The sequence below is a fragment of the Berghia stephanieae genome, chromosome 9 (genome assembly GCF_034508935.2).
Source record: "Berghia stephanieae isolate SIO BIC M18660-M18661 chromosome 9, UCSD_Bste_1.3, whole genome shotgun sequence".
NCBI lineage: Eukaryota > Metazoa > Mollusca > Gastropoda > Nudibranchia > Aeolidiidae > Berghia > Berghia stephanieae.
Window position 1 is genome coordinate 4697827 of NC_088368.1, and position 17311 is coordinate 4715137.

At 35.1% G+C, this 17311-nt stretch overlaps 1 protein-coding gene across 1 annotated transcript; it reads left to right on the plus strand.

Moving 5' to 3' along the window:
- The first annotated feature begins 692 nt into the window (after positions 1-692).
- LOC144979533 (selenocysteine-specific elongation factor-like) lies at positions 693-16733 on the plus strand. Its single transcript, XM_078926243.1, has 9 exons — positions 693-962; positions 5019-5321; positions 5969-6138; positions 8369-8458; positions 9535-9717; positions 11131-11214; positions 12251-12850; positions 13595-13781; positions 14284-16733. Exons 2-9 carry the CDS (start codon positions 5039-5041, stop codon positions 14469-14471), a joined length of 1785 nt encoding a protein of 594 aa, XP_078782369.1. The 5' UTR covers positions 693-962; positions 5019-5038; the 3' UTR covers positions 14472-16733.
- Positions 16734-17311: the final 578 nt, after the last annotated feature.

Sequence of the window (17311 nt, forward strand, 5' to 3'; positions counted from 1 at the left end):
AGGGGAAGACTCAAAAAATGCCAAAACACTCAAAAAAATGCCAAAGTCTGTTGACTCCCACCCCTACTAAGAAAACTACTCACTTTTGATATATTTCGATAGACAATTTACTATCATATCCTGGTGGCTTGCGTGTTTTCTTTTCTTTTTTTAAAAAATTATACTAAATGTTTTACCTACTGACTACTTAGTGGAGTGCTAAACCACTACACCACGGTTGGATTTTAAGAATGAAAAAGAAATACATTAACATGAAAGGTAAATACGTAAACAGTTAAATACTTGTCGAGGGCTGAATTTGAGTGAATATCTGAGGGAGGCAGGGCTAGTTCAGGGTGTGAGTTTTAATAACAAAGTTTTCCGATGTGAAGAGATTTGTTTTTACGCGTTTAGATATAATTAAGAAAAGGTGCCATTTGAAGTATAATATACAAGAAAAGAAAATGCCAAATGAAAATGCCAAATGCCAAATGATTTTTCTAATGCCAAACGGTTTTCAAAAATGCCAGATTTTTGGAATCTGGCATTTAAAATGCCAAACTGGCAACCCTGGAGCGAGAGTGAGCGAGTAGATGTTGGTCGAAGTAATTGTATGGTGTTAAGGACGCTATTTTGCTTTTGATCCGCAAAATAAATGAATCAATACACATGTAAGGCAAACAAATGGAAACATTGCTTACGTGTATTCGGTCAAGGTTAACTGGAAGCTATCTATAAACCTGTATTTTAATAGGATTAAGATATTGCACTATCATCATCAAATTTAAATTAGCGATTCAGACGTGGTGGAATTTTAATTAATGGCAAAGCATTCATGTGGTTCCCTCATACATTGAAAATAGGAAAACTGCTCTGACTGCCACAAGTCCATACAAAATAATCGATTTGAAGTAAACAACAAAAGACGTGACCATAAAGCTGTTAAAAAGCTAAATTGATTGACTAAAGAATAAGAATAAGAGGTACATTGTAATGTTAACAATTTGTTCGATCAAAGACCGAGATCAAAATAATTTGATGTAAACGTACATGAGTAACTTAGACTTAACTCCAGATTTAGAGTTCTGATGGCTGGTGCCATCACTCTAACTCTAACTCTATCCATCGCAGCAGCAGGAGTCACTACTGAGCCTGAGCAGTGGCAGTGGTGCCCGCCTGCCGCCTACGTTCACTCAACACACGGGGCCTGAATGGTAGCCTGTCGGGTTATTTGTTTCTAAGGTTTTACGGCGCTTGCAACACATTTATGTCATTTCAGCACCAGTAAAAAGAAACGTAGTGTTTTTATGCACCTCCGTTGACGGTGTATCTTAACGGATCGTTTTTATACACCTCCGTCACGCATGCGCATTCCACCCAATTTCATTAGCGATATTGTGTTTCTGTATTTGGATATGGCGAAAGTTATATTGTGACATCTATAGGATGTTTTTGTTAATAAATTTATATAAAAATAATAATAATTTAAAAAATCGAAATATAAAACCAGAAAATAGAAGTTGCATTGAAGGTAAAATAATGTTTAGGAAAGACCTTATTAAATGTGATGAACAGTTAGGTGGCTCCGTAGCGCAGTGGACAAGCTGTCAGACTCCAACCTTGAAAGTACTGGGTTCGATTCCGATTGTTGACATTTTGTTGTTGTTCTTTTATTTTTTTGGATTTACTTTGTTTTTGTTTGCTTTTTTTCTTTTTTTTTTTTTCAAAAACGTTTTATCATGGTTTTAAAAGTCTTCGATTTTAATTTTCTAAAATTATTTATTTATTTGAGATCAGTATTTGTGTGCCATGTTTCTTTTTACTTTTGATTTATTAAATTATTGTTATTATTCTTTAATTTATTGTCATTGTACATCGGTAATCACTAAGCAGCGTGCTAAACTACAATCTAAAACTATTTAAACCTCATGGACGTATGCAGCAACATTTTCATTAATTTACCATCACCGCCAACGGAGGTGCATAAAAACGGTGCGTTTTTGTACACCTCCAACGGAGGTGTATAAAAACGCCACCAAAAAGAAATTGAGACAGTGAACAATTCTGGAAGTACCCAAGTAAAAGTAAGACAAAGTTTTGACAAAGAAGACCGGTTCATATTGTCTAGTCATATAGGGAACAGATGAAGATTCCAAGAGCATAATATCAATGTACCTACTTAGTTTGAGATCACCAAAAACTCCTATCAAGTTATCGACACTAGCACAAACTCCCACTGAGAAGAATACACTCAAATGTTTACAGAATATATATATATATAAAACAGAAAGCATAACTGAAAAGACATAACAGAGAGATGATTGACAAGGAAAAAAATCATCTCCCAAAACTAAAACTGAATATTTGATTCCCTCTCAGTTAAGGACTCCAGCAAGGGCCAGGACAAAGTCCCAATCCCATACCAAGACAAAGACAGAAAGAAACTCTGAAAAAAGATCTCGTGCCCATGGGAGGTCAAAGGACCCCACCCAGATAGCCTTTTTAAGCACTTATACCAAGCGTATATATCCAAGGTTTTTCTGACATAATTTTCTCTATTTCAACAAAGCGTAGCAAAATTGCTCTCTTTGTTTTCGTTCACTACTTTATACACTTCCATAAATATAAGAGTGCAGTGGGTGAGTGAGTCCCTTGAACCTTCTGAGTGAGGAGAAGAAGAAAGAGGAGGAAGAGGAGCTTACTAGATTTTTGCTACTTTTCGAAATTGGAGCAAATTTTAAAAATAAGCATGTGCATAGATAGTTTTATTCAACTACCATTAACATGTAAAAAGTTCAAAACATTAGCTATGATACTACGCCTATAATTTGTCTCATAAAAATGTAATAAATAGGCATGGGGTAAAAGTAACCCTGAGTAAACTACGGATGTAGTCGGTGTTAGGGTTGGGTAAGTTAAGATGTTCATTTCATGAAAAATAATCCATAAATGGAAACTGATTTTAATCTATCAAATATTTCCTAATAAAATAAATCTTTATATTTGTCTTACAAGTAGCTTCTGTATTGCATTTTCTTAAGGAAATTGGAAGAGATTTCTAAATAGAAGGGGCAGCATGAGAAAAAGACCTTTCAGAAAACTTTTGATAGCCTTTTGGGGGGGGGGAGGGGGGGGGGGAACAGTTAATCGGAGATGATCATTAGACCTTAAATTTCTGAAATGAGAGTACAATGCAATAAGGTTGCATACATATGACAAGTTGCATAAGCAATGCTTTATTACCCCCCTTTTACATTTTTCCAAAAATTCCTATTACTGTCATTCGTCACCAATCAAACGCTAATAATGTGATTTTAAAATGTATTTTACTTTTCCTTCTTTCTTATTTTTTATCAACTCATACCATTTTTTTCAAAAGACTATAATTCCCATTCTTTCTCCATCTTCTGCTATTCAAATGCATGCATGTTACATCCTTCACTGACCACACTAGCCTAGCACAGATCACTCCTGGGTGGGGTTCCTGACCTCCCGTAGTGGGCAGGGAGGTACTTGCTGTCTCTTCTATCCCCCTGTATTTGTTTTCCAATTGCTTTTTGTCTTTGTCTTGGAATGAGATTACTTAGTTTTATCCTGACCCTGGCTGGAGTCCTTGGCTGGGAGGGAAACAGTCAAATGTATAGTTATAGTTTTGGAAGATTATATTTTTTTACTTGTAAATCATCTCTCTCTTATATACTGTAATTTTTTATTTTAAACATTTGAGTATATTCTTCTACGTGGGATCCTGTGCTTGTGTCTGGGTGAGACTTTTAGGTGATCTCAAACTAAGTACACTGATAGTGTGCTCTTGGAATCTACATCTGTTCCCGATTTGAACCATTTCCCCTATGTCTTTTTTCCTCAAGTCCTTTTAATTGTACATCTAGAATGTTTTTACTGGTGCTGATATGACCTAAACGTGTTGTGCAAGCGCTGTGAAACCCTTAAAAAAAACAACCTCCCTTTCTCTCTCTTTCTCTCTCTCTCTCTCTCTCTCTCTCTCTCTCTCTCTCTCTCTCTCTCTCTCTCTCTCTCTCTCTCTCTCTCTCTCTCTCTCTCTCTCTCTCTCTCTCTCTCTCTCTCTCTCTCTCTCTCTCTCTCTCTCTCTATCTATCTATCTATCTATCTATCTATCTCTCTCTCTTTCTCTCTCCATTTCTGTAGACAAACTACTTTGTGTCCATCCCTTCAGTATTGTTCTATCATCATCAGGAGGTAATGCTGCAGCCTATGTGTTCCAAACAAGAGTTTTCAATTTTGCTGTAAATGTATCCTGGTAGCCTGGCAGGAAAAAATAGGCGTGGGCTTATGCAACCCTGTAAGAAGAACTATAAGTATAAGGGTGCAGTAGATAAGTCCCATTCCGTGAGCCTTCTGAGTGAAGAGAAGAAGGTGGTGGTGTAGGGGGAGGAGGAGGAGGAGGAGATCACAACTATCTGACAACCATTGATATTTGACTTATAAACTGATCTGATGAACGATATAATTTAATTAGATAAACTGTATGGAAGTGTATAAAATAGTGACTGAAAACAAAGGGAAAATAGGAATGCGTGACTTTGATGAAATTAGAGAAAATGTTAGAAACAATTTATATAAACAACGTGCTTTTAAAGATTATGACTGGAGCTTGAAAAATGACAAGAATTTTACACAAAACCTTCTCAGTAGATAGAGATAATTGCCATTAATGAAGCAAGCATGAATGGCCTGAAACTAACTTGGATGACTCGGCATCATCATCATCTTCACAATTCTTATCTTATCTTATCATCATCATCACCATCAGCATCATCATCATCATCATTATCATATGTACAACCTCAAGCAACACCTCATCATCACTATTACGACTACTACAATCATAGCCACATCATTATCATTACAACCCCCAATACCACATCACTTTGGAGTAAATTGTCCTATATTAAACCAAAAAAAAAAAAAAAGAAATGAGCATTTATATAGCACAATGACAAAATATCAAAGAATTTTTGTCACAGGTTGACTTTAAATATTTTATCCTCTTCTTATAGAGCCTGTCATATAGTTGGTCATGGCATCGGAACGTGTTCTAAATTTCAACATTGGCATTCTGGGACATGTCGACAGTGGAAAGACAAGCTTGTCAAAGTCTTTGAGCACAGTAGCAAGCACTGCATGTTTTGATAAAAACCCTCAAAGTAAAGAGCGGGGCATTACACTGGATTTGGGGTTTTCTTCTTTCACCGTTGATTGCCCTGAGCACAAGAAAAAGGAGTTGAATGGAATTGATAAAATTCAATACACACTAGTCGACTGCCCTGGGCATGCCAGCTTGATCAGGACTATCATTGGGGGTAAGTGATTCTTTTGTTATTTGAAAAGGAGGTTGCATGATAATTAACCAGTCTCAGTTGCATTGGGGATCCTGACAGCACAGTTGATATAAGTACTTGCTTCACAAGAGATTTTTTCTGACCCCCCCCCCCCTCTCTCTCATCTCCCTGTTCACCCAGCAGTGATTGGGTAGCTGAGAAAATTAGATCTGGTGGAAAGTACTTAGGGACAGACTAGCGTCATATCCAGAGGGTAGCAATCATCATCATCATCATCATCAGAATTGAAAACTCACCTATTTGTCTCATGATTTCTATTTTGTAACTGAAGTTTTACCTACCTATCATGTGTGTAAATTGCGCTATGTAGTTGAAATTGCTATTTTGTTTTGTTTTGTTGTTTGTTTTTTGTTTGGGTTTAATTTAATTTTTTTTCATTTCATTGTAATTGTATGAATGGAAAGCACCTAGAGCCTGTTGTAATCAAGGTAAGGCGCTATAGAAATGTCATCTATTATTATTATTATTATTATTATCATCATCATCATCATCATCACCATCATTTTCACATCTTCATTTAAAACCCATATTTGCCCAAAATCTTTTCACAAAATTTGTCTCTGAAAAATTGTCAAGTCTGCCGTCATTTCTTTTTACTTTGACTTCAGGTGCTCAAATCATAGACTTGATGATTCTAGTGGTCGATATAACAAAGGGGATGCAGACGCAGACTGCCGAGTGCCTTATCATTGGGGAAATCACCTGCAGCAGAATGATTGTTGTCCTCAACAAAATAGACATGATTCCACAAGAGAAGCAGGCAGGATCAATTGAAAAGGTCAAAATTGAATATAATATAATAATACATGACATTTATATCGCGCATTTTCATCACTGGGTGATGCTCAATGCGTGAAACAATAATACAGTGACATTATTATACAAATGAAACATTATGCATACTACATCAACATAATATTATCATTATCAACGATTTTGATAAACATAAAGTCATTAATACAAGATATGTTATAATACATCCACATGCTATGTCAAATACGGAAATAATATAAAATAATATCTCTCTCTCTCTCTCTCTCTCTCTCTCTCTCTCTCTCTCTCTCTCTCTCTCTCTCTCTCTCTCTCTCTCTCTCTCTGTGGCATATCACTTGGACGTAGCCTCCCACACAGTCCTTCGGAAGAAGTCTCTGTCTTGTGCCCATCTGCCACATTCCGTCACGCCGTTGTTGAGCCATTCCTGTATATCCTGTTGCCATCTTCTTTGTGGTCTTCCTCTGCCTCTTTTGCCCTCCGCCATGCCCTCCAGTACATCTCTCCATAAACTAAAATAATATATAATAACATAAACTAAATTTGCATTCATATTGGGGTCAAATTACAAAGAGCATTAATCAAGATGTGTTTTAACAAAGAGATGGTGTTTTAACTTTGATTTAAATATTGATAAGGACTTCACTTCTCTTATTCTTATAGATGGAAGGTCCGACGTGGCTGAACGATCTGCCACCGTAAAATTTATATTTATGTTATTTGAAACAATTAAGTTTGTAGAATCTAGTGCAGAACGTAGACTCTTCGTTGGCTTATAAGTTTCTAAAAATTCAGTAATATACAATGGTGCTTGATCATTAAGGCACTTATAGCACAATATTGCTAATTTAAATTCGATTCTCACTATATAATTCCCTTTATTTGTCCCATTGGGGAAATTTGTCTCTAGGGTCTATTCCAAGGGAAGACTGGAATAACCCAGGCATCAGCCGCAGTGTAGCGCTGCAGATTGAATTAGGGTGAGGTGACTTGCTCAAGGCCACACAGTTCAGTGGCGGGTGATCGAACTCGGTACCTTTAGGGTACGAAGCAAAGACCGTACCGCTGAGCCAATTAGGGCTAAATGATAATTATAAAGCATTAACTCACTCAACCCTAACACCGACTATATCCGTAATTTATCCGGGTTACTTTTACCCCATGCCTATTTATTACATTTTTAATGAGACAAATTATAGCCGAAGTATCAAAGGATATGTTTTTAGATTTTACATGTTAATGGAAGTTGAATAAAACTATCTATGTGCATGCTCATTTTAATACATTTTGAAAAGTAGCCAAAGTCTCTAGCATTGAGTGAGTTAAGAGAGTGGATAGGAATGATCAAAATAAATGTATAATTAAACTGATCCTATTACACATCTGAAAAAATCATAAAATATACATATAATATTGTTATAGTCTAAGGCAGTTTCTAATGGTTCCCACATGGCTATGTTATGACGCTAGGCCGATTCTACAGGGGAAATTTCAAGATTTACTTTTTCAGACCAAATTTGGCAAATTTTCAAAATGGATGATTATATTATCATATCTGGTATCATCTGGAAGGGAATTTAATCTCTTTCAGACAATATAAATATCGTCAGCTAGAACACCTTGATAACAGTGTAAAAAAACCAAAAGAGTTATCAGCCCTGTCATATCATGAAATTACATATTTCTAGAGAATGGGCATGATCTATATTACATTTCCATGTGCTCGAGGTCATTAGTCACATTGGAATATGTGCTCAAAGTGACCCACATAGTGAAAAGTGTTCACAGTTTTTGAAAAAGCTAACATCACGATTGGTCATTTTGTTCAGCTTGACACATGGGTATGTTTATAACGTTCATAAACAAAGCAGCGTGTTTACAGTTTTAAAGAAATATCCAATCGTTGTACAGCAACAAATCATGTGATTGATGACTTGGTTGGACGAAGATATGAATGTAGATCGCTCCCATTGGCCCTATTCAAACACATTCAACTCAAATAAAAAGATGTATTATAACTCCTTGAGTTATTGAAAATGTTATAATAAATAAAATGGTTTTTAAAAATGAATACAACAACTTTTGCTTCAGTTTTTACAAAATTTTTATTATTTTTTAGAACAAAATTGATGCTGCCTATAAAATTATAAATTGAAAAAGATGTGGCCTCTTTTGAATAATTTTTAAATTTCTTTTCGATTATAAATTTCCATTATTTTATTATTTGTTTCCTGAAGATGAAGAAACGGATGGGGAAGACTCTTGAATCAACAAGGTTTTCAGGATGTCCAATCATTGCTGTAGCTGCAAAGCCAGGAGGCCAAGAGGTATTGTATGGTAACAAAGAAAAAAAAAAACAAACAAACAAAAAAAACAAACTTGTGAGCATTTATTATTTTTAAATTTAAAAATTTTGGATTTTTTATAGCACAATATCCACTAAACGTGCTCAAAGCACTTTACAAGAGGTCCCTGACCAACAGCAACACTTAACATGTTTGGCGATATTACAATTTTTTCAGACTGGGACAATGCTGTTAACGGCCAGGTACTTATTTTACACCTGAGAATGGTGAGAGAATGTGAATAAAGAGCCTTTTCCAAGGACTCAACTATGTACCGAGCGGGTCTCTAACCCATGGTTTCAATTCGAAAGCGAGTGTCATACCACTAGACCACATAGTCGCATATAGGTCATATAGTGCAGTATCCACTAAATGTTCTCACATCACTTTATAAGGGGTCCCTAGCCAACAGCAACACTTAACATATAGAACGATACAAAAACAAAACATATCCTTTTGCAGCACATTTTCAAAAGCTTTCCAGTGCCTCATTTATACTCTTAGTAAGACATAAAGCATTGCGGTCAACTGGCCAGGGACTCTCTCTCTCTGTCTCTCTCTCTCTCTCTCTCTCTCTCTCTCTCTCTCTCTCTCTCTCTCTCTCTCTCTCTCTCTCTCTCTCTCTCTCTCTCTCTCTCTTAGAAAAATTATTTAAAGAAAGAAAAAATTGGACTTTGTGTGTGTGGAGATGACCCTTGCACGTCACAGGATTATGCTGTATTGACTAGCAAATTATTCCCTTTTTTCATCCAAAGGGGGAAATTTATATGTAGCATCTGTTCCAAGAGAAGACTGGAATAACCCATGCATCAGCCGAAGTGCAGAGCCACGAAGTGAGCTAGGGTGAGGTGACTTTCCCAAGGCCACACAGTGTTGTCAGTAGTCAACCTTTTTACATTTTGGTTAAGAAACAAAGACCTACCACTGAGCCACGTTATCCAATACTGTTGAACCCCACTGGATAAAATTCTGATTTTTTTATCATGATATTTTATTATGGACTTTATGCTGGTGGCTGTGATGGTGTCTTGAATAATGATTAAGGTTTAAATTTTCAGGCAACAGACACAGAGGCCTTAGGCGTTGACACACTAGTGAAGACAATTCAAGACAGCACAGTTCTTCCAGATCGTACAGAGGAAGGCCCATTTATATTTTCCCTAGATCATTGTTTCTCTATACGAGGTCAGGGAACTGTCATGACGGGCACTGCTATTTGTGGAAAGATTTCTGTCAATGATGTAAGTTTTGATACGGACTCTCTCTCTCTCTCTCTCTCTCTCTCTCTCTCTCTCTCTCTCTCTCTCTCTCTCTCTATCTCTCTATCTATCTATCTTTATCTCTCTCTCTCTCTCTCTCTCTTTCTCTCTCTTCTTTCTCTCTCTCTCTCTCTCTCTCTCTTCTCTCTCTCTCTCTATCTATCTATCTATCTATCTTTATCTCTCTCTCTCTCTCTCTCTCTCTCTCTCTCTCTCTCTCTATCTATCTATCTATCCATCAATCTATCTTTATATATCTCTCTCTCTCTCTCTCTTTCTCTCTCTTTCTCTCTCTCTCTCTCTCTCTCTCTCTATCTATCTATCTATCTTTATCTCTCTCTCTCTCTCTCTCTCTCTCTCTCTCTCTCTCTCTCTCTCTCTCTCTCTCTGTGTGTGTGTGTGTGTGTGTGTGTGTGTGTTTGCCCTCTCCCTCCCTAATTCCATTTAAAAAGCAACACTTTTATTTACTTTTTAAAGGAGATATTACAATAATAATGATAATAATAATAATAATAATAATGATAATAATAAAAATAATAATAATAATAATAATAATAATAATAATAATAATAATAATAATAATAATAATAATAATAATAATGATAATAATAGTAATAATAATAATAATAATAATAATAATAATAATAATAATAATAATAATAATAATAATAATAATAATAATAATCTTATGCCAATAGACATAAGATCATACTATTAACTATCCTAACACGAGGACTGCTCATATTTTTTGAAATTATGATTTGATGACTAGGTACTTTTTTTAAACACTGTCATTATTTTGCATAAACAATTTAAAAACTTAAAAGTATAATCTGTGACACCATTAAATAACAATTTTCTATAATGTCATAATACTATTTTATTCTTTTTAGGAAACGACGACTTTGATGTTCGTAAATTACAAGAAAATAAACATCGCTTTAATGTGGATGAATTGAAACGAATAAGGAAGATCCTTTTTAGCCCAGATCCCTATCTTCCTTATTTAAATTTGAATTTAAGCAGCACAAACTCTTAATCCATTGAGCAACTGCGTGGGCTTTCCCTGTTTTGATTGTGAAAATGGGATAGTCTATGAACAATTATGCCCAATCCAATCTAATCCATATCGTTGCAATTTCAGGACTGAAGACAGACGCAACATTTGTGTGGTGTGGGATAGTGTTAGATTATGGCTCTATATCACAATATCTATGACCTCATGTGTTAGTTTAGTAATTTGTGTTTTTTTTTTTTTTTTGTGGGTTTTTTAAAAATGGGGTAGATAGAATTGTTTCAAAAAGGAATCTCACAAGGAATTTTTTGCCTGTCAGAGCCAGGTAAAGAATTCTAATTCTTCCATTGAATTTTTAAAATTTATTTATTTTAATTCAGACTGTGGAAATTCCAGCACTGGCTACGACAAAGAAAATAAAGTCCATGCAGATGTTTCGCAAACCAGTCAATTCCATCAAACAAGTAAGAATATCTTAAACTTTAAGGATGGTTATCGCTTTATGAATGTTTATTCGCTCTCATTATATTGGTTGGTAGTAACAATAGCCCTCTCAAGGTGTCAAGCCTTACCGACCTGGAGCTTATCCCAGTTTCTGTAGCTGGAAATCGACATTAACAATTAGTGGTTCCTATGTGTGTGGACTCTTGTTGCTATGCCTGGCAAGCCATCAACACGGATGCCTTTTTTACTATTATTTTATAGGATGAGTCTCAGATTATTCAATGAACATACCATGCATACACTTTTTAAAATTACATGTTTTCATATCATTTATTTATTAAAAGTAGTCGGATAAACATTTCAGTGGTTTTATTATTGACTCAAAAATTTAACATGAAGTATATTTTACCCCTGACTGATATCAATCAATAACCGTGAACAGACGACCCATAGCCACCTTAAGTACTTTTGCATATCACTGGAAGCAAACAGCCCATAGATCCTGAGCAACACTCTCATTTTTAACACAGACTGTTGAAAAAACTGCATCATGCCATCAGATCGTGCAATGTAATTCTTCTTCATTTTCTGTAATGTAACTCTTCCATCAGTGTGTCAAAATATTGTAATAAATACCCATTAACTGCAGGACTGACCTATTTGTCTGTTTGGCATGTACTGAAAGTAGCTATGGTATTAAGGAATGTTTGACAGTCCTGTTTGTTGACTGGAAATAAATGGTCAAGGGGACAGAACGGACTAAATGGAAGAAATGTTCTGATTGGTTAATACTTAGAAATACTCGAACCATTAATTGCTTAATACAATTAAGTTAAAATTGTGTCAGTTGTAAAGGAAATGAAATTTTGGTGCCAGACTTGTGTTTAGTTAAAAGGGATTATTTGATCCTGCACAAGTTTTTAGATATATAATCTTTCGTGAATATCAAATTTTAGTTCTCAGAAGTCTGATTTTTAAAAAAAAATTAAATATATAGGCTCCTATTTATATTTATTTTTATATGGTAAGTCATTTAACTTTTTATTTTTTCTCCAGGGGGATAGAGCAGGTATTTGTGTGACCCAGTTTGACCCAAGTCAGTTGGAGAGAGGCTTGGTCTGCTCACCAGGAGCTCTTGTCACTATGGAGGCTGTTATTGTATCAACTACTAAAATCAGCTACTATAAAAGTCCAATTCTAACCAAATCCAAGTTCCACATCACCCTCGGCCATGAAACTGTAATGGGCAGGGTATTTTTCTTTCAAGAAGTTTTAAAAACAGGAACAGGAAGTGAGAAGGAGAAGAATTCTATGGAAAAAGATTTGCAAGCAAAGTTAACTTTAGGAGGATTACAAGTTGAAAGTTCTGAATTTGACTTTTCAAAAGAGTATCGGTATTCTGATGAACTTGTTCCTGAGAATTCTGGGAAGGAGAGTGTTGAGAATGAGGGAGAAAAAAGCTGTGGTAAACAATTTGCTTTGATTGAATTAGAAAAACCCGTCACATGTTCATCAAGGTCGTTTATTATCGGTTCTCGTCTTGATGCAGACATCCATTCTAGTGCCTGCCGGATTGCATTCCATGGGGTGATACTGCACGCCATCACCGACTTGAAATACAAGGACACCGTCTTGCCGTCCATCAAAGTATTTAAGGTAATTGACATTGAAATATTTCATTGTTGTTTGAATGCTTGTAATGAATTCATTATTTTTTAAAGGCTGCGGATATTCGGACTCGAGTCTGACTGAATAGTCTCCCATGGCTATTCAGACTCAAATTCCAATGCGCATGTGCAATCAAATGATTATTCAGACTCAGTTTGAATAGTCAACCGTGGCAGTTTATTTTTATTTTTTTGTTTTTTGTTTTTTAATTATTGATAATTACATAAAATTAATGCAAATCAAAATTACGATTTTAGTAACTATCAATAGGTAGTCTAATCCGCTATATTTGGCGAGATATGCAAAATCATTGATCAAATTAAGTCGGTAACTTCAATTTTGAAGATTCCACAGACTACAGTGTTTTTCTTTCAGTGGAGATGTGAGACTATTCCACTGTCTCAATGTTGATTTTTATTGATATTGGAAAGTAAATCCATTTATTGGATCTCCTGGTCCATCTGCCTATACCATTATCAAAAAAAGAATTATATAGAGAGAAAGATAAAAAGAAGTGCATTTTAATATATGCATTTTGTTACAATTGGCTCAGAAGACTTCAATGTTAACCTAATTTGAAAATATATGATTGGATTTTGTTTTCATCACTTTCTTTGGGTTGTTAAATGAAAAAGAAAATAATTAAAAACTTACAATCTGGCAACAGCAGAATATCAGAAGTGGTTTTTCAAATATCAAAAACTAAATCTGATACTATTGTTTTTCTTATAGACGAAGGTCAGAGAAGGAGTAGTAGAAAGGGCTAGTGATAGAAACTCTGTCATCGGGAAAAATTTGTTCAAGAAAGAGACGAACATGGAGGCCTTTTCCAATCTACGTGTGACGTTGTCTTCTGGTGAGATGGGGGTCATTGAAGGAGGATTTGGTCAGAGTGGAAAGGTCAAAATTAGAATCCCAGGTAAGTTGCAGTGATAACAGTAATAGTGATGATTTTTATAATTTAAATGATGATAATGCCAACATTAACAATAACAATAAAGAATAAAGGTGATGATAATAATAATAATAATAATAATAATAATAATAATAATAATAATAATAATAATAATAATAATAATAATAATAATAAATAATAATAGTAATAATAATAATAATAATAATAATAATAATAATAATAATAATAATAATAATAATAATAACGATAGTGATAATAATAATAATAATAATAATAATAATAATATTAATAATGATAATGATGATGACGATGATAATATATAATAACATTTTATAATTTACATGGCTCTTTAACCAAAGTTTCAAAGCATTTTGTTGCAACCCCATCCTCACCCAAACTCCAGTCACTATTCAATACCATTGTTTCTTAACCTTTACAAAATGTGCTACCCATTCAGCTGTTGATATTAATTTAATTAAGAACCTTGATCATCTATCCTATTCAGAGGGACTGTGCGACGAGACATTTCAACGGTATTCTGCAACTGGCAAGAAGAAAGGGAAGGGCAAAGGGGAGACCAACCAGATGGAAGAGGCAGCTACATCAGAAAGTAGTAAAGAGCATGTGAAGATTTTTTTGACGTTTAAACGTTACGTTTATGATCCAAAGAAGAAGATGATCCAGTCTTCATAGCATCAGATGAATGCAATTATGTGAACTATAGCACAAATCGTAAACCATTTTAGTGACTTTACATGAGTGATAAATCAAACAAACATTTCTTGTTAAATTTTCTTGTTTTTAAGAGTGTAGCAGAATGTGTGATTCTGCACATACTTTTAGAGAAATTAACCATAACAGTCATATTCTTTTCCAAGCATAAGTTTTATAACACACAGAGCAAGTTTGATGGTTCGAGTCCAATTATTTTGATGTAAAATAAGATGGTTTTCGTTTATATCTTATCTTCATTCTTATTTTCCTCTCAATCTACTTAATCAGATTTTATTTATCTTTTATGAAACATACCGTGAGCTGCATCTTATTGATACTTCATATAATCATGTCTGATTCTGTAGAAATCCTTTGAGAACATGTAGTTGTCCTTCAGATCCAATAAGCCCATACAGCAGGACTTTGTCCCTATTTCTATAGTGCTAAACGGACAATAGCAATTGCTTGCTACCCTTTAGGTAAGAGGCTAGTCTATTGTCACGTAATTTCTATCAGATCTAACATACCCATTGGCCCAATAGCTACTGGGCGGAAAGGAAGGTGAGAAAAAATATCTTATCTGCACTTGGGATCAATCCCAGTGCCTTTGCACATGAAGCAAGTGCTCTACCAAGTGAGTTATCGAGACTGTTTTGAGTCACTTGTACACAACTACTACTCTAATTCTCTGATTCAGTTTCCTTTTAAAAACATTGTGTACCGAGTTTGAATATCCGCTGCGCTGTATGGCCTTGAGCAAGTCACCTTGCCCTAGCTCAATTTGCAGCGCTGCACTGCGGCAGATGCCTGGGTTATTCCAGTCTTAACTTGGAATAGATCTTAGAGATGAATTAAGGGGATTTTTTATATGTCTGAGCACACAATGAGAACACAGAGAGAGAGAGAGAGAAAGAGAAGAGTAAGAGAAAATGTGTGTGTGTGTGTGTGTGTGTTTTGTCAATGTATTCATCAATGTGCAATTTTTACCATTACTGATGTGGTTCAAAACAATGTTTGTGACCCAATGCTAAGAATTATTATTGTGTCAATTGAATCAGATGCTGAAAAGTGAATATAAAGTAAAATTGATAAGAAATTTTAAAAATGAATTAAACTTTATAGAGACTTATCTAAGTCACTTTCCTTTAAGAATTGCATTAACTTCATTGAAGTGTAATGTTTTTTTAAGGGTAAATTTTGAGAAATTTGAAAATTTAGTTTTTCGACCTTTAGAAACTGATCTCAATTGTTTCAATAACATTTTTACATTTCATTGAAGTCTAATATTTTAAAATTGCTAATTCCATTTTCCACCCCTATATCACCATGACACAATACCGATTCAAGGAGATTGGTCACATTTACGTGAAGACATTTAGCAATTTCTATATATAAGAGAGAGAGAGAGAGAGAGAGAGAGAGAGAGAGAGAGAGAGAGAGAAATTTATCAACATATTATTTATGTTTTTGATTGCTGTGATCCAATCCTATAGTGCCTCACCGCCCCCCCCCCCCCCCCCCCCCCCACCCCACACCCACACACACAGACGACACACACACACTCTCTTCCCCAATACAGTGCATTGTGAGATGATGTTTGTTGTTCCCAAATTCATTTAACTCACTTTTCTGAATTAATATTCGCCCAATATATCGGAGCTAACTCAATATCTCAATCGTCTCTGTATTATAATAATATGTTCCTGATGAGAATAGAGTTCACAGCTTACTGCTAGCTCGCCAACAACCTTCGTGGTGTTTGTGTGTTGTCCTCATAACCTCAAGGAGTCACAGGAGACTTTTGAGATAGACACTACGTCTGAAACCACTTTTTAATGGAGTGGTGGATGGCGTTGATTATAGAGCGTCCCTCTATAGCCAAGTTGAGGTGTCGTAACAGTCGGATCGTGGGTTTGACTTCCCGATGCTTCTATTATCTATTATTGTCCTCTACTCTCTTCATTTTTGTTGTTGTTGTTGTTGACTCGACAAGTTTGGCAGTCAGAGATGAGTACTTTTATTTTTTAATGTCATTTTCTTTTATTCCATTTTTTATTTGAAATCTTTTTTTTTGTATGTCTTCAGTGATTGGATTCTAATGGTATTCAGTAAAACAATACATATTATGTAATCATTAAAATGTGATGAACTAACAACATTTATCACAAATGACAAAATTTGCCATATTAAATTTGCCATTTGCACTACAGTTGCCTTTAACATTAAATGAATACAAATGTACACATTGAATTACAATTTTTTTTTCTCTCTTTGCATCAGTGATTTTATGGATCCCAACAGCTTAGTGATAGAACACTCACCTCATTGCCCAAGTAAATGGTACCCATCTGTGTATCTTAATTTTTTCTGTCCTCTCCATCCATTCAGCATTGAGTGAGTAGTGAGGTCTGCTAAATTATTTATATATTTACTAGGGGGGAATGAAATCATCTTGCCAAAAGATACATTCCGTTTCCCTCTCAGCAAAAAACTCTATGCAGGGTCCTGACGAAACCAAACTTCCCACATGTTTCCGTTCAATACAAACAAAAATCAAAAGAATTTTATCCACAACTGCACAAGTGAATTTCCCATTTGTTCGAGAATTCTGTGTTTGAGTCCGAAAGTGTTTGAGATTTTTGCGTTGCAAATACTATGAAAATAGAAGGAGTGAAACGGAGAATTGAGACAAGTTTGAGATTTGCGTGGTTTCGAGATTTCTGTGCTGCGCTGTATTTTACATGACAACAATGTTTGAAAAAGCCTATAACTACAATCAGTTATCAGACCTGCAAATATGGGCATGTTGGTTTCCACAC

Bases quoted from the DNA above. Each gene is read 5' to 3' on its own strand.
- LOC144979533 (XM_078926243.1), top strand. From the start codon at position 5,039: ATGGCATCGGAACGTGTTCTAAATTTCAACATTGGCATTCTGGGACAT. The intron at 6,139-8,368 runs GTCAAAATTGAA...TGTTTCCTGAAG, and splicing joins AGGCAGGATCAATTGAAAAG to ATGAAGAAACGGATGGGGAA. The intron at 11,215-12,250 runs GTAAGAATATCT...TTTTTTCTCCAG, and splicing joins CAGTCAATTCCATCAAACAA to GGGGATAGAGCAGGTATTTG.